At 43.2% G+C, this 18,435-nt stretch overlaps 1 protein-coding gene across 1 annotated transcript in view; it reads left to right on the top strand.

Moving 5' to 3' along the window:
• ATP6V1H (ATPase H+ transporting V1 subunit H) overlaps positions 1 to 18,435 on the top strand; it is a 77,039-nt gene that overhangs the window by 11,203 nt on the left and 47,401 nt on the right. Inside the window, exons 5-8 of the mRNA XM_083187097.1 lie at positions 3,297 to 3,396; positions 4,809 to 4,898; positions 14,048 to 14,161; positions 15,143 to 15,247. Coding sequence (XP_083043223.1) covers positions 3,297 to 3,396; positions 4,809 to 4,898; positions 14,048 to 14,161; positions 15,143 to 15,247 — 409 coding nt within the window. The remainder of the gene's footprint in view (positions 1 to 3,296; positions 3,397 to 4,808; positions 4,899 to 14,047; positions 14,162 to 15,142; positions 15,248 to 18,435) is intronic.

Below are 18,435 nucleotides of genomic sequence, written 5' to 3'. Positions count from 1 at the left end.
AGAAGTTATTCAGCGGCAGCCGGAGCGTGGGGCGTGGGGAATCGGGGTACTTTTGAAGTTGCTAATTTTGATATGGCCCACAGAATGATTTTATCCATCACAAAGGGCCATAGTAAGAAAAAAGGTTCCCCACCCCTGCGGCAGATGATGGAGATACACGGGTATATTTACCATATGTCAATTTATTCATACATGTCTGCTCTCCGGATTGGCCGGAAGGCTCCCAAAAATTGTGTGGTTCTGCCAGCTCACGGAAGAATGGCTGGCATCCCCCACACCCACACATTAGCCCTCCGCTTGGAGGGGATGATGACATGAATTGCGCTTAATCGCATCATTATAATCTTGGTATTGTGGGGGTGGGGTTGTCGCCACAATGATGTGATTTCACAGACCCGTCCCCTTTACATCATTGCGCCCGCTAGCACGCCCCTATATGCTGTGCCATGCCAACCCCCTGCGCAATGCTGACGTGGCTGGAATCGGCCTGATATTCGCCAAGTATGATTTTAATAGATTTTTAAATCTATCTAAACTCACTGACATTTGAAAATCAGTATAAAAAAAAATTGTAACTGAAACGCATCAATGATATAGAATTGATTTTTTTCAAATATACACCTAACAGTATACTGTATATTTGGCGTTCTAAGGTGGAAAATGTATACCCTCAACCCCCTCCTAAAAAAAGGGGGTTGGGGCTATATATCATGGTTCTGGAGTCCATCCATCAATATGTATATTTGGTACTTCTGTAGTTTCACGGCGCCAGCATGGCGCCGCGCTACTTCCGGGTTCTACGCTCGCCACGAAATATGTCAAAAAAAGTAACTTAACTCCATGCCAACATGGATAGTTCATACCCCCACTATCCATGTTGGCATGGAGTTGATTTTAAATAGCGTGGCGAGCCACCGAGCCCGCAGCGTGGGCGAGCGAAGCGAGCCCCGCAAGGGGACTCAGACGCAGAACTACAGAAGTACCGTATATTTTGTATACAACTTATGCTGGCCATACACTTATGCAATTTTGACCCGATTCCTACCGATTCCAATTCATTGGGCAAATCACATGTGTTTTAGATCCAATCCGGAACCTGTGTTGAAAATATTGAGTCTATTTTTTCCCCTCATTATATCCTTCTCATCCTTTTTTTTTTTTTCTACTTCTAATTTTCATTTAAAAAAAAGCATGCATTTGGTGCAATACCTACTACTGCAGGCTTCATCTCTGCGATTGGTGCATGCCGAAGCGGCTGAATAAAGTCTTCTACATTAGCAGCATTTTACGTCCCATAAAATAAAGATTACAGGGAGGGTCCAGCATTACGCAGTATGCCTACAGTGGTCAGCATGAAGCCGTAAGATCTGCCTTTGTTGGGTAGGCTAATATTCCGAGAAATAGCACCTCGCACCTCTCCTTTCATGGCTGCAGTTTTAACAATGGACACACAAATTTTCCAGTGAAAATTATTTTATACTGTACAGTACTTTCTGAAAACTTGTGGGTTTGATGCAAAGGTACAGGAGGATATGTATATGCATTTTATACAGCAGACCTATGTGTTCTACCAATTAGTAAACTGTGATCAGACCGCTAGTATTGTTGTTTGAAGGTAGATATTATGTTGAGGGAGGAGGGCATGGAACCGTGTGAATGCACCAACCTCATTGGCATCTTTAGCCACTATAAATAGTGATTACTATAGCTCTTCAAGGAGTCAAAGGCACACCGGTGTACTTGGCCACACCCTCTCTTGCAGTTGGTCATGTCTCGGTAGTACTATTAACAACTGGTTAGGTATGAATGAATCAAAGGAGAGTCTGGATCGATATGGGGTCTTTACTTGGAGACTTGGCACCATTATTGTATTGTCATATTAATTTATGCATCATGACAAAACTCTATTCACAGAATGCAGAACGTTTCTCTAATAATACATTGCCTGTATTGGTTGGAAATTTAAGAGCATCGGCACAATCCTACTGAGTCTGTCGAATGTTTTAGACACAATCTGTGCCTATATTTCACACAGGGGGAAATATCCGCACTCGCCTATTCAATGCCGCTGTTTCCGACAGCATTGAAGGTTGTCAGTATAGTCTTTTTTTTAAACACAGACTGTTCTGTAGGAAACTGCCGTGGATTGTCGAATTCGCTGCCATTGAATTCCAACTGTCTAGTTTGTGCCGGAAGCCGTCGAAAATGGACGGGATTCCGACAGTCGGAATCCCTGATTGAATACCCCGAAAACCTTTTGCTTTTTCAAATGATTGCCACTTTGAAACATTAGCTAGACTTGCTGGTATCTTATGATGTAAAGTATTTTTATTTCCCCCTAAATATTAATGTTTCCAATCTAATGATATTTGATGTCCTGCAACCAGTTTCACTTTATTTGGCACCACTGAGATCACTCACATGGATCTTGTAATCATCATCATTTCGCAAAACTTGGTTTTCAGAATTTGTGCAACAGTAGCCTATATATATATATATATATATATATATATATATATATATATATATATATATATATATATATATATATATATATATATATATATATATATATTTTCAATCTTTTATCAATGCATTGTTCTGGTCTATTTATTTTTTAAATTTTACTTTTGTCAGCTGCTCACTACTCATTCCCAAAGTTGTTGGTCCTTTATTACCATTAATATACTGTGTAATGCACGTGTGTTATCTAAGTAATGTTCAGGTAAGGGAGACGTATAAAGCTTTCTAAAGAGTGGACAAGTTGCCTATTGGCTCCTACTCGATAAATACTGTTAAGCTGATTGGTTGCTATGGTCACCCTCTGTACCTATCCACTTCTTCATTCTTTAGAAGGCTTAATACATGTAATTAATAGATGTGTACTGAATTAATGCATATTAATAAAATGCAAAAATGTAATGGTAAAAAATTTGGTTTTCTATGTACTGTTTTGTTGTTTTAAAGGAAATCTAATTACATGATTAACTAGAATAAAGCATACAATCAGTCAGAGCTGGATTTCATAATAACCAATAATAATGTTAATTAAAATAGTAGCGATTTCCATGAACACAACCCATTTCACCCCTGTACCATATATTGCTATTTATTTATTTGTAACCAAAAAAAAAAAACCTTCAATATAAAAGATTATTTTGGTGTCACCAATATGATGTGTAATGTACTTTATTACATGTAACATCTCTTAGAACCCACTTTGCAAAATAACTTTTCGGCATAAGTCACATACACTACCCACTGTTCCAGTCTTACACAGAACTGTGTCATTTCAGGGGTCAGATGATTTCCGGAGATGACTGTGAATTTATCTTAAGGTTTGAAAATGCTAAATCTGAGGAGAAGAAAGCTATACTAACCAGCGAAGGCAATACGGTATGATCCAATTACACAATGTCTTCTATTTTGTTAGAATGAATGACCGATCATTGAAGAGATCTACTAAAGGTTAATCTCGCAGACACAGTGATTAGTTAGTAATTTACATGGATATTTACTTATCGCCAAAGGTATAACAGCAAGTAGACCTATAAATCCCCCGTTTTCCAAAACGCCCCCTCAAATAACCAGAAAACAGTAAATCAATGAAAGAGATTGTTTCAAAATGAAATGATTGCGTTTGGTACAGAGGATAACAAACTTTATTATCCCTGAGATATTTTCCTTTCTATCTAATGCTGGTGTATTGATTTGAATGGGCAAACCTCTGTCTACATATATCGCTTGGCAGTGCTCAAATAAAACCGCAACATACACCCTTCCCAATGCCAAACTGGTCAGAGCCATTCTACGTAGATAGAAATTAATTGGAATATCTTTTTTTTTAATTTTTTTATTATTATTAAGGATTTTCTCCCTTGAACTTTTCACCCCTTCTCTAGGAGACTGAAATCTTTTTTGTTTTAGACTGTGATCCTGGGTAAACTGTCATTTAGTCGACACATTAGTTTGACATACATTGGGTTGATACATGGAATAGGTCGACATGGTTGAAAGGTCGACCCAAGCATTAGGTCGACAGTCAAATGGTCAACATGTGTTTCTCCCTTTTTTTTTTTTTAGCCGAGATGTGCTGACAGGTGGTATTTCATGCCCTACCATTCACTAGGGCGTGGAGAGAGTAGGAAAGTGTGCCCGAAGCATGGCGAGCACAGCGGTACACTTTTGTTCCCAAATGTTGACAGTGTCCATGTCGAGATTCGGGACAAAATGTGTGAAAAACTCATGTCGACGCCAATGCTTCCTAGTTGACCTTCAGTGGTCAAACCATTACATTTCGAACTAATGACCCATACCCCCCTGTGACATAGATTTGTGATCATCAATCTGGCATTTTGGCAACATTGGCACAGATGGAGCTGCTCCTGGCGACAGAATCGCCAATCACCGCTGTGCACCATCCGGCAGAAGGGGACGCGCGCCCACACGAGACGCTCACGTGCCCAGTTTTGTCGGAGCCGGCTGTCATCCTCCGTTGTCTCCCCCGTAGCCTCCACTCGCCCTGCCCATATCCCTGAAGCAGAGACAGGCGGGGAATCCACGCCCCGCCGCCGTCGTGCTCGCGCGTCCCCATCAGTTGAAGCTCCTGTCCGCCAGCCTGCACCAGCTCAGGAGATCTGGTGATTCTTCAGGCTGACTGAAAAGCGCTCTATCTGTACATTTATAGTCCTAGAATTGTGTGACATAATTGGATATGTTTATCTTATTAGTATGGAAGTTTTTAATATGTGAAGATCTTATGTGTTTTTATACCTCTTACATTTAGAATATTTGTGTTCACTTTGTAGTGCGCTAAAACCTTCATCAACCTGATGACTCACATTTCAAAGGAGCAAACCGTACAGTATATTTTAACAATGGTGGATGACATGCTTCAGGTAAGTTATTTGGAGCTATACAGGGGTGGGGTCCTGGAGTGTACACCAATTGAGAGGTGCGACCCTGCGGAGACCTTTTTAGTAGTACTGCATACAAGGTCAAGGTTGCACAATTCAAACTCCGAATTTATTAATAATAAACATTGCAATAAAATGTTGCATTTTTAGCGAGGTTCTTCGCATAATTATGGCCACAAGTAACGGCTTGCCCACCACGTCCAGGTGACTTCATTAATCGGGCAAGTCCCTAACACTTTGGGGGGGTGCAGATCTAGGGCAGAGTTGCAAATTACCCTGATAGAATGGCTAGGTGCACACACACACACACTTGCACACTGCCTGCGAGTCATCATATTGCCACGGTGGCCGAGGAGATATTGTCTGAGCTCTGTAAATATTTATCTTTCATTATTCTTCTTGTGGCTACAGTGTTTGGGGTCCTGTTTGTTTATGGTTAGTCGCCTTCTATTGCCCAGCCTTAAGGGTATATTCAATTGATTTCAAAACTGCTGTCTTGCCGAAAAGATGTCAGTTTTTGACATGAATAGACCGGAAGGGGTTCCGATCTATTCAATGCTAGCTATTTTTTTTTTTTCTGGTAGGTCGAAATGTTCTGACCTGCCGAAAATCAGGTGGATTGATGGAATAGCTGCTAATCCACCTGCTTTTGACAGAAACACAGCCAAAACTGAAAGGTTTTAACCATGTTTCCGGCAATCTCAATGCAATATGAAAAGATGTCTGAGGCAGGGAGGATGGCGCCAGATGAGCAGCAGGGTGAGAGCAGCTCACCCGGCCCTGTCTCGGCTCCCGCTGCCTCCCGGGCAATTGTGCTGCCTCCCGCCGCTGTGCTGACCCGGTCCCCGCATCGGCCAGGTGAACATCAATCAGCGGCCAAATCCGACATCCAGGTTTGGCCGCTGCATTGAATAATGGATGCCGCATCCATTCCGTCAAAATAATTTTGGAATGGATCGGCATCCATTGAATTTATCCCTTAATGTTGTTTAATATATTATTTGGGCCAATTTCCATGCTGACATTATCTACAAATTGACATTTACATAGGAGAGAAGTATAAAGAAAACATTGAATTCTAGCAGTAAAACATGTATGTCAAATATATAGCATCATACAGTGGCGTAGCTACGTTTTGGGCGCCCCCCGCCGTTAGGGGGGGGGGCGCCGCCCCGCCAAGCACCCCTACTCCCCTGCCCTGCCGCCTCGCCGCCTATGCAAACCCCCCCAATCCCCCACAGCCTTACCTATCGCGCTGGTCCCGGCGGCTCCGTTCTTCTGCTGAGGACCACCACAAAATGGCCGCCCCCATACAGCAGACAGTTTCAGAGGACTGTGTGCTATATGGGGGCGCCCATTTTGTGGTGGTCCTCAGCAGGAGAACGGAGGCGCTGGGACCAGCGCGATAGGTAAGTCTGCGGGGGATTGGGGGGGGGGGGGGTTTAACTATAGCACCGCAGCCCCCGGCGCCCCCACATGCACAGCGCCCCCCCGCAGTGGCGGGGGCTGCGGTGCTATAGTTACGCCGCTGGCATCATAAGTGTAAGGCTGAATACACGAAGCTCAAGGATCGGACTGACATGTCCTTCACAGCTAGTATTGTGTACCGACTACTGCGCGCTCCCACCCACCTACATGTTAGTCATCACAGCTGCTGTACGGTCAGTGGGATGACCCAGTGGCTGAATGTCTCATACGAATACGCACTATATTGTTCAGGGTGTACAGCCGAACAACATTTCTCCCCATTGTCCCACAATCACCAAATAGTTTAATGTGTACCCAGCCTGAGAGGTAAACCCTTAATTAGATGAGTAAAGGCTGGCATCGATCATTGGATTCATTGTGACATTGAAATAGGACCACAGCTGCAAATTGCTATTTCATTTATATCTATATAATTAAAGTACTGATAAAAAGTAAAAACCATCACATTGCGCCCACAGATAATACTGCCCAGGCTATATAGTAGACACAGTCTGTCACTCACTGGTTTCATAAAAGAAATTCCCGCTATGTGCGATCTGCAGCTACAAGTCACGGACTGCTTGCAGTATCGATGAAGGCAGCGACAGCTCTCTGGTCCTTAGAAATAATGACTCCATACAGCAGAGTTGAACTGCAACATGTGAAACAAAACATGTAGCATTACTGCATGACACATCCGAAAGTTCGCCTAATGCCCTCTGGATTATCAGCAAGGTAGCTAAAAAGATAGAACACCCAATGGTATCACTAGGATTGGCGACACCTAGGGCCTTATTCTGGTCCACACGCAACGCTGTAAAATTCACAGCATTGTGTGTGGATGAAATGCTGCTCACACAGCCGACTGTACAACTGATGTTCAGACAGTATGACTAATATGAGGAACAGTCTGCTGGCCGTGAGGGGAAGCAGTGGTCTGCCTGCTTTGACCTGGCAGGAAATAAATAAATTCCACACGTGAGAGTTCTTGTTCCCTTACTTATTATACCACCCTTGTTTAATGTCGCACATGTGTCTAGCGGTTGCATGCTAGAGAGAACAGGAAGGCCCTACTCGCAAAGCTCTCACTGGCTTGGTTTACTCCACCCTTCTCTTCCTCCCTCCCCCACCCACCCCACATTCTACCACCCAGTCACCTGAGTACCTAATCGCTGGAACACGGACACTGGAAGTGCATAACCTGTGTTTGCATTAGCTGTGCTCCATCTTTGTCCTCCTGACACAGGGATGGAAAGTTTTTTAAGAGAAAAACTCGCAAGAATGTGGAAATTCTCATTTTGCCTGCTGAGAATAACTCAAGATGCTCCATAAAGCTTTCACGGCATTCATGGATCTGGATAGGAGATTTGGTTGTCTAATGTTGAGCACACACGAGACGAATCCACGACTGCTGCTTTAGTTTTTTTTTATCGGCGGTGCCAAGTGAGAGCGATATAGTGTATACACCCTGGCCAATTTCTTTCACGATATCGGTCAGTGACCACACCCGCCCCTCCCCCCCGCTTTGTATATGCAGACGCTGATGATCTAGAACTATCTCATTATTGTTCACAATATATGTCCCAGTGTGTACCCAGCTTAAAACGTCCTTGAATCAGCACATAGCAGTAGTGACCACCGTCTAGGGTGTTTATTAATAAATTATAGCACGTATACATTGCTTTTATTTAAGCAGCCCATACACGGTCCGTTTAACGGATCCATTTGGGACTTAATTAGCACACATCGGATCGGATCCCTAGTGCATGCAGTGTGCATGCACTGCGATCCGATCCGATCCGATGTGCACCTAGTACAAAAAGTATGTGCAGCACATACTTTTTGTACCGTACTATGTGATGAGCGGGAACGCGCATCGCATAGTACAGAACGGAGCCATACACAACGGACTGTGTATGGGCTCCTTTAAGGTGCCCATACACTAGTAAGATTTATCTTCAGATCTGACTGGTTGGAACAAAAACATGGTTATGGATGAGTGACAGTTTGTCAGTTTTCCTGCATTTCCAAGCAAATGGTCAACTGTCATTTGCTCTCATCCATAACCATGTTTTTGTTCCAACCAGCCAGATCTGAAGATAAATCTGCGTGTGTATGGCCACCTTTAGTCTGATACACTAGTTGAAGACTATTGTGGGTCACCGTGGTATTAATTAAGCCACAGTGAGTTTTAATTAAGTCACTATGCGTGTTGTAGAGAGAGACTGTGATTGTGAATAAATTAATCTAAATAAAATTATGGAGACCAATGAAATCTGCTAATTTGCTTATGCTTTTGATATTTACAAAAAATATTAATTTCAATTATTGATGGGGCAATGCATTTGCTTGATTTCTCCTATCTGTTTGACTAATGGCAACATTTTAATTAATCTGAAAGCCAGCGAGTGGAACTAAATTTCTAATTGAGTGTATTGATGTCCTTTGATAATGAGGTTTGTTTGGTTAGGGTTTCGTTAAAGAAAAAAAAAAAGATATTTTCAACTGTTAGCATGTATTCATCTCAAGCACAGTGCAGTAAAGGTTTTCCACGTGTGATAGGACAGCAACATTATTTATAAAAATGTATCAAAGTAAATGAACAAATTCATAAAAGTCAATGAACAAAATTGCATGTAAGCATATATGTCACACTGGGCTTTCAAAGGGCAGTCTTATCCAATGGATAGTCGAATATGCAGTGTAAATGGGAATAATAATAAAAAAAAAATTCACACAAAATTATTTTTTTTTAGGGAAGATTGTTACTATGTCAGTGACGTGAAATGACAAATGTTTCTTAATGACTAAAGGTGCATACACACTGTACAATTTGTTTGACCAATTTAATTGAAAGACATTTCCCTTGAACCCAGTGTCCTGGATGAAAGATGTTGACGAAAGACGAAAGATCTAGCTACAGTTTATAGGCTATTTTTGAAAGATATCCAAATTAAGCTGCATGCACAGTTGACTAACAACCTTGATGAACAACTGGCGGGTATGCGCATCCTCATTCGTCGTTCATCGCAGTCATACTGGAAGAAATTTTGACCAATTTCTTTCAGAATGGCTGAAATGAACGAAATTGGTCAAAATTGTACAGTGTTTATGCACCTTTACAGTAGAGTGTTGCCTATTACAGTATTCCAGAATAGAATGTTACTGTATGTTATATGGTATAATATATGTATAATGTATGTATAGCAAACAGAGATCCTCTATCCATTCCACAATAAGTTGTTCTATAAGTTCAACACTAGGCTCCACCATTCCTCATTTGATCCTTATTGCAGTCAGGATTTAATATACAGAAATGAGAGGATCTGTGGTATAATTTATATTGTTTTGTGGATGTGTTTTTTATTGTTTCTTAATCACTTGAAAATTTTAGTAAAAGGACAAAAGTGTAATATGATTTCTCATTCAATTATTTATAACCTCCATTAAAATAGGTAGTTACTCTATCAAATTAGGTAGAAAGTCACAGCACCCCCTAGTGATATTTTATACACTTTCTACTTTTCGAATGTGTCTTTCGCCTATCTTCATAATAAGGACTAGTAGTGTTTGTTGTGTTTCTGTAGTACAGGGAGCTTTCTTTCTCTTTGCTTCTGCTTATAGGTGTGTGCCAGGTGTGCACATGCACAGCCTAATGTCTGACACCCCTACTCACACCAAGCCTGGCCCTACTGTTTCGCCAGGAACACAGCTAATTAGAGCGCTGCAGGACAGAGGGTGCTGAGCGGTGCAGCCATGGAGAGAGAGGGGGTGTGGTTTGGCAGCTATACTGAGACAGCATCTCAGGGGCCGGGGGCTCCATTGCATGACTGGAAGAACATCCATCTCCGCAGATTGCAGCATTTGGCCTCCCTTACCACCGGATCCAGCAACTGGGGCACCACTATCTCATCTACATCTCCCTCTGCTGGAGCTCCCATCTGACAGATGTGCACCTTGGTTGAGCCATGCCTGCCACTCCTCACAAGCTGACAGTGTACAGAGGGAGATACAGCAGAGCTGAACTCCACAGACTAGCATACAGATGCCTGAGGTGCCGCCAGAGCATACCCAGAGGTACAAGAGTGAAGAGCAGGCCAAAATCAGGCTTTGGCAGGTTCCGAGGTCTAGAGCAACATTGTACTTTGAAAATGATTTGTGCAGATTGTAGGATAGTAATTATAAAGAAATGGGGGGTTGATGGCTGTACGCCTGCCCATACTGATGCATAGGGAGTAATTTTGTTCTGGGTGTCCCCACTATGTGCCAGTACAGAAGTTGTCTGCACACCCAGTGCAGTTACCTTGCAAGAGATGCCCATACCCTTGGGTATCCTTTTCCGCCAGGCTGGCCATGTCCAAGGAAAACTGAGCTCTATGGTCACAGAGATCAGACTATTCAGCAAAATTGTATTAAATTTGAAATTCACCGTAACAGTCAGTAAGCAGATACAGTGGTGGTCATACACAGTATATAGGCATTTTTCATATTTATTTTCAGTTTTTTATATAGTGCAGCAGATTTCGTTGCGCTTTACAATGGTAGACCGTGATATAACAAACTAGGTAACAGCAGACAGACTTGGAGGTAGGAGAGCCCTGCTGCAAGCTTATAATCTAAAGGGATATAGGAGGGAAACACAAGGACATATCACTTTAATCAGCATGAGCTTCTTGTGGATCCTTTTTACAACATTTTGCAAAATGAGACACATTTTCATGCAAAACATGCTCAGCACTACTGAGTCACATCACGACATGGCGTGACTAGAAGGGTTGTGTTCAGTGCAAAGAGGCTAGATTTATGTGGACACATCTGTACCCCATTCCTCCCTATACTGTTTGAGAGGTCTGTTGATCAAAAACAGCATTTTGCTTTTAAATGGAGTAATTTTTGTAACATTTCAAATGAACAAGAAAGTAACATAAAAAACAATATACAAGATGCAATAAAATTTGCAGTTGGTAACAGAATGTACATAAAAGCCGCTGACAACAATTAAGGTTGTAGGTCATAAAAAGGCACCGTTAGTGTAGCAAAAAGCAGCAGGTAATGTAATGGTAGCAATAAATTAGATGAAACCTAACAGTGCAATAAAAAGAAACGATAAACCCCTACAGAATGTTACAGGCAGGGTCTGATTAAGGTCTGTGGGCGCCCTGGACAGCAAAATTGTGGTGCCCCCCCCACCCCCGGTCATGGAGGCAGGTGGTACCTGGTCCCCCGCCCTACGGATGCAGGTGGTACCTGGGGACCCTGCCGCTGACTTCTCATCTGTCACAGGGGCTCCGCCATGGGCATCCCATCGCACAGCACATAAAGTCTGTGCAGTCCGTGCTTTTAGTACTAGATTGCATCACATCTAGTACAATAAGCGCGGTGCTGTAGCACATTGTATGCTTTTTGTACTATATGCTATGCAATCTAGTACTAAAAGCACGGAGTTCATCGCACCGTGTATGGGCACCTTAAGATTTGGGTGTTATTTTGTTTCTGTGCAGAGTAAATACTGGCTGCTTTATTTTTACACTGCAATATAGGTATGAGTTTGAAGTACAAACCCCACCCCAATATAACTCTCTATGCACATATTACATCTGCCCCACCTGCAGTACACATGGTTTTGTCCATTAGATATTATTTGCTTTTGCAAGTGAACCAGAATCAGGACCATAATGTAGACTACGCACAGTACTTGTTAAAATGCGCTATAAAACAAATAGTGCTTTAACCCTTTGAGTGGTGAGTTTTGCTGGGGCAGGATAAACCTACCAGGGCCCATTCCCCCCCCCCCCCCCCCTCTTCTGTTGCTCCCTGTCATCTCTGCTCTGGCGATCGTACACTGGAGCTCCCCTGCCGCTGCCCCAGCCGCCACTCACAGCAGACAGTGACCAGGAGGCAGGCTCGGGGATGTCCTGAGTGCTCCTGAGTTCACCCGAACATCCCCGAGCCTGTCGCCTGCTCACTGCAACTAATGGCAGTGGGGGCAGCGACAGGGGAGCTACGGCGTATGATCGACAGAGCGGAGGTGCGAGGGTGAGCGACTGAAGGGGAGCGACCACTGTGGGGGGTGCCGGGAGGGGTGTGCCCCAGTGGTGCACAGCTGCAGGCACCACTGGTGCACACCTTCATATTGGTGGTATGCCCAGAAATTTTCCAGGAGAGCCCGCTGCGGCAGCGCAGCTGAGCCCGGAAAATTTAGCATAGCACTGAAGAGGTTAAAAGCTTTCCTGATTTTGGTTTTGACCTAACCGGTCTATGTTTCTGCTAAAATACCATTCCTGTAAAAGCCTTTAATATTTAACCGTTTGAGTGCCAACATTGCTGTGAGCGATCTTCAAAATAACCACTAAAAATGCCAGTGCCGCTCACAGCAACACTTTTTCTAGTATAAATAAATACAAATACGGCCAACTCCATTAATTGAAGTTTAGGTGATTATTGCACCCAAAAATAGAACAGTGGCTGTGAGCGGCGCTGGCATTTTTAACGGCTATTTTGAGGCTCTCACAGCACCGTTGGCACTCAAAGGGTTAATAAAAAGGTTTTCTTGGCAATTTTCACACCTATTTTGACATTCTCTTGGCACTCAAAGAGTTAAACGTATGATTGAGGCACATATGATTCTAACGTGAAAAGCTCATTTGTCAGTGTCTTCAGATTCTCGGGAAGTGAGAAATAGGAACTGCTGTTTGTAAGATCCTGGAAAATTGATCTGGCGTCCAGCATGGATGCAGAGGGCCTCATTCACAGTGTGTTTTATCACAAACTAGTTGTTTTTTTTTTTGTTGGTGCACATGCCTATCTTCACAACATGCGTCTTTTTTGCCATATAACTGATCTAAGACTGCAAATGACTACATGTGGTCATATAGGCATGGGGAGTGGACATGCAGATATGGCAGGTGCAATGTGGGTATCTAGTTTCAAATTGTGACTTAAATGGCTGATCGTCACAAATGTAGGAGCAGGGAAAGGTCCTCCTTTGTGTGTGTGTGTGTGTGTGTGTGTGTGTGTGTGTGTGCGCGTGCGTGCTAGAACTCTGGTGTAAGGGGCATGATGATGACTGCATCTGATTGGTTGCACTACAGATGAAGCCACACTCATCCATTGTACCAGTGTGCCTAGGCGAGGGTTTTGGCGTTCCACTTTTGTAGCGCACTTAGGCGCACTGAGGTGCATTGAGGCATGCCATCCAATATGCTTGCAGTACACATCGCCACCACTGGGTGGACAATGGTCCACTAATCCAGTGCATCTCATTCTCGGCGAACGGCGCTGCGGCTCAAACTGTACAGTACAGTACAACATAAGCTTGGGCAAATGGGCCGTGTAATGTGGTGGAGCGCGCGACTGTAGTTAAAAACCTATCCATAAATGCCAATTACTCTGTTTTAAAAAACACTTTTCACAGCAGTATCTTACACGGTAGGATAAGTTAAGCCTGTATATATGAAGTGTTGACCTAAATAAAAAATAAACGTTTCCTATTTGTGCCTGCTTCAGTACGCATTTCAGAGGATCCAACACACCTGTTTACTTCTTATCTGCTTTATGGTTGGGATTTGGAAAGAATTGCAGCAAATGTACTATACTTGGAAAAAGAAAAAAAAAATTAAACCATTTGTTGTTTTTGTCACTAAATGTATTTTTTGGTTTTGTAGGAGAATCATCAGCGCGTTAGCATATTTTTTGATTATGCGCGCCGTGGAAAGAACACTGCATGGTCCTACTTCTTACCAATGTTAAATCGACAGGATCTGTTCACAGTTCACATGGTAAAGTAATTCTTGTCTATCAGTAGAAAAAAATAGTGCACCCACTGAGATAATGTTAAAAAACAGTTTTTTTCATAAAAAACACGAATAGCCGGTAGCACACGTTTGAAAGTTTCTGTCCATGGTTTGCATCCAATGGACAGTATAGTCCCAAGGTTTCAGTCTATGGGGGTTATTCAATCCCGGTTCACGACTGTCAGGTCGGCCCGAGAGTCTTGCCCCAGTCCCGTTCATGGTCCCCTCGACTGCATCTCGACAGGCAGGATTCAATGTCCCGTCTGTCGAGTGCCGAAAAGGGGGCATGTCCAGAAGCAACAGCCATGGATCGTCGAGATCCGGCCATGAGCTCAACAATCCCCAGCTGTAAAATCGAGCCCGACTGCTTTTAAAGTCGATATTGGTTTTCCGAGATGCCTGTTCAGTGGTGTTGGGAAAGACAACATTGATTAGGTGGCCGCCGCTATTTCCCCTGTCGGAAATAGCAGCCGGGGATTGAATACCCCCCTATGACTCCATTGTTTGGTGCCGAAGCATACCCGTACCTGGGTTCCCTCTTAAGGGATTGCTCTCCCCAATACAAACTGGTGAAACAGCAGACGGCACTCCAAGACTTTCAAATAGAGAAATCAGTCTTTTTCAGGGGTCTATGGGTAACCAATCATGGAGTTATGGGCTACCAATCAGATTCTGTCTATTATCTTCTAGAAGGTAAAAAATAAATAAGAAGTAGCTTCTGATTGGTTGCTATGGGCAACATCCCATCTTCAATACAACTCCCTTCGTAGTACATTTACCCACTTGAGTGCTGTCTGCTGTTTCACCTGTTTATATATACAATGTGTTTATTTAATAAATGAATATATTGCAATTTCCTTCTTTCTTGCTTAGTTAACGCAGCCTGAGTTGTTGTTGCCTGTGTGAGTTAGAAATAAAAATTATATAAATCCATAAATATCATTTTTATTTGAACCACTCTTTCAGGCCGCGCGGATAATTGCTAAATTGGCTGCCTGGGGAAGAGAACTGATGGAAGGCAGTGATTTGAATTACTACTTTAACTGGATTAAAACTCAGCTGAGCTCCCAGGTATACATATATATATTTTTTTAAATATATTTTTAGCAAAATGTGTTCTTGGTATAAAATTTACTTTTGCAGGAAGTAGCACAGTATTGTAATTCCTTTTATATTGAACATCCCATAGCTAGTGGTTTTTGTCCACTGTAAACCTCTAGATCAGACATTCCCAACCACGGTCCTCAAGGCACACCAACGGTGCAGGTTTTAGCGATATCCAGGCTTCAGCACAGGTGACTTAATTAGTACCTGAGTGATTCTGATTAGACCATCTGTGCTAAAGCCTGGATATCACTAAAACCTGTACTGTTGGTGTGCCTTGAGGACCGTGGTTGGGAAAGCCTGCTCTAGATGTTCAGGCACTTCATGTGAAACTCCCAGAGAGCTGCAGATGGACTCTCGTCGTGGCCATCCCCCGTCCCTCGCCAGTGTCCGTCGCCCCACTGCCCCCCCTTGCTCTCTCCGCCCGGCTCTCTGGTCACGGGCATCCCTCGCCTGCTGCCGTCCCCCGCCCGCATCCAGGCTGCATATGAGATTTAGCAAAAGGATGAGAAATATAAAAGGTTAATCAATCTAGTTGTTCCACATCTCTTCAGTCATACATGTTATGTTGAAGAGAAAGCTTAAGTGATACAATGTGCTGATAACTTGTGGTTTGCATTAATTGATTATGTCCTTATGATTTTCTATGATGAAATTATGTCTATATAACAACTACTACTCTCAGAGTACTTCTTTTAGGGCCAACTGTAGTCCAAAGATTTACCCTTTCCTTTTTTTACCGTTGCCAGTGGCTTTGTTACCAGCATAAAGTGAGATGATCACTTCTTAGGTTTCCCCAGTGGTTTGGGAGAGTATCTGGATTAGCTGCAGGGAAATGCTTGGTGCTGCTTAGGGTGTATAGAGTATCTACTGTATTATTTCTGGCAAAGGGCCCACAAAGCACAAATGTAGCCGAGGTACAGCGAATATTGGGGGCTATTCAGACCTGATTGGTTCTAGCTTGCAGAGCTCTGCGATATGGTAATCGCCCCAGCCAGAGTGAAATCATGCCCTGTGCAAGCTTGCGAATCAATGTGCCGATCAGCAATTTGCAGGAATTTCACAACACAACATGCTCACCATCCAATGATTTTCCAAGTATGTGTAATCTGTGCGTAGCCCAGGATTTACTCGGCTGCTGTGTTAGAAACAGATGGATCTTGGCCGGGGATGATGTCACATGACTTCCCTTCCAACACCTGGACACACCTGCATTTTCCCAGAAAAGAGACGGTTACCACCAGTGGCAGTTTTTACCTATGGGCTGCTGTGCTGCAGCCCCCCCAGGTAAAATCTGCCACTGTCTCTGCCTAAAGTGAAGCCAGATGCAGTCTGTGAGACTGCTCTGGCTTCAATGTGATTGGAAGTCCGACCTGCCAGTCACTCAAGGCAGTCCCATTAGGAGGTGTTCCCTCCCTCCGGGATGCCTCTCTGTGTGCAAATGGGCAGCAGCCCCCAAAACGGTTTCTGTGCATGTGCAGTAACGTGAACCCTACTGCGCATGCGACAGACCCAGGAACCCGATAAGCCTCCGGGGGCTGCTGCAAAGGCAGCCCATGGAGGCTTGGGCCAGTGCATGCGCAATATGTATGAAGTTACTGCGCATGTCCTGGCCCCGTGCAGGGGATCGGCGGCCGGGTAACGTGGCGGTTTCAGCAGCATCGGAGAGGGGGGGGGGCGCATTGCGGCAGCCCCTCCTCCAAAACGGTAAGAGCCACCACTGGTTACCACCCACAAACACCGGCTTTCTGTCAATCAACTTGCGTAGGGCCAGAAGGATTATATCGCAGATGGCCTCACACATGCGTATTACAAACCGTATTCACATGCAGCCGTTCAATTTTTGCCAGGCCTGCGATTTTACAGATGTGAGATCAGATCTGAATGACCCCCCCCCAGCATCTACATCAAAGGAATACCTTAAGGATAATTTTTTGCAGTATATTTTCCAGTGATTCTGTCTTAAAATTTCTGTGAACAATTAAGAAGACTAATGGGCCCCATACATCAGCAATCACAATTTATGGATTTTCAGATATTGGGATATTTTGGCCAGATAAATGGATTTTACAATCGATCTGACTTTGCCCACACATTACAGATTTTTCCATCTAAAGATTGCATCTTCATATCTGGAAATTGCCCCAATCGATTGTCATTTCAGCTGTTTATAATGTAAATACATGAAGACGACGAATTGGGAATGCCCACACATCTAAAAAAGATCTGCAGATAATACCAGATTATTAAACATGTTTAAAAACCTGATTAAGCAATCGATTGGCGATTTTGATTGGGATTGCCAAAAGGGGGAGCCCACACATCTAAAATTAATTGTGGCAATCATCTCCATATCTGAAAATTGTCACAATTAATTGCTGATGTATGGGGACCTTAAAGGCAGCTATAGACTGTGCATATGCTGCTGGAAAACCAGCAGCACAAGGTAAGGGAAGGGGACTATGGAAAGAGTCTGCTGCACACTGTGTTTATCACTCCCCCTCCTGGATCTGAACCTGGCTAATGGGCCCCATACATCAGCAATCACAATTTATGGATTTTCAGATATTGGGATATTTTGACCAGATAAATGGATTTTACAATCTATCTGACTTTGCCCACACATTACAGATTTTTTCAGTGATCGGCAGCTTTTTCCATCTAAAAATTGCATCTTCATATCTGGAAATTGCCCCAATCGATTGTCATTTCAGCTGTTCATAATGTAAATAGATGAAGAAGACGAATTGGGAATGCCCACACATATAAAAAAGATCTGCAGATAATACCAGATTATTAAGCATGTTTAAAAACCTGATTAAGCAATCGATTGGCGATTTTGATTGGGATTGCCAAAAGGGGGAGCCCACACATCTAAAATTAATTGTGGCAATCATCTCCATATCTGAAAATTGTCACAATTAATTGCTGATGTATGGGGCCCTTAAGGGGCAGATTTATTAAGCTTGGAGAAGAGATAAACTGGAGATAAAGCGGAGAAAAGGTAAAAGGAGATAAAGCACCAGCCAATCAACTCCCAACTGTCTTTTTCAAACACAGCTGATTGGCTGGTGCTTTATCTCCTTTTACCTTTTCTCCGCTTTATCTCCAGTTTATCTCTTCTCCAAGCTTAATAAATCTGCCCCTATTGACTT

Source organism: Crinia signifera, chromosome 5, assembly GCF_055691185.1.
Source record: "Crinia signifera chromosome 5, ASM5569118v1, whole genome shotgun sequence".
In the NCBI taxonomy this organism is placed as follows: Eukaryota; Metazoa; Chordata; class Amphibia; order Anura; family Myobatrachidae; genus Crinia; species Crinia signifera.
Note: the sequence above shows the minus strand (reverse complement) of the source record. Positions and strands in the feature narration are given on the sequence as shown.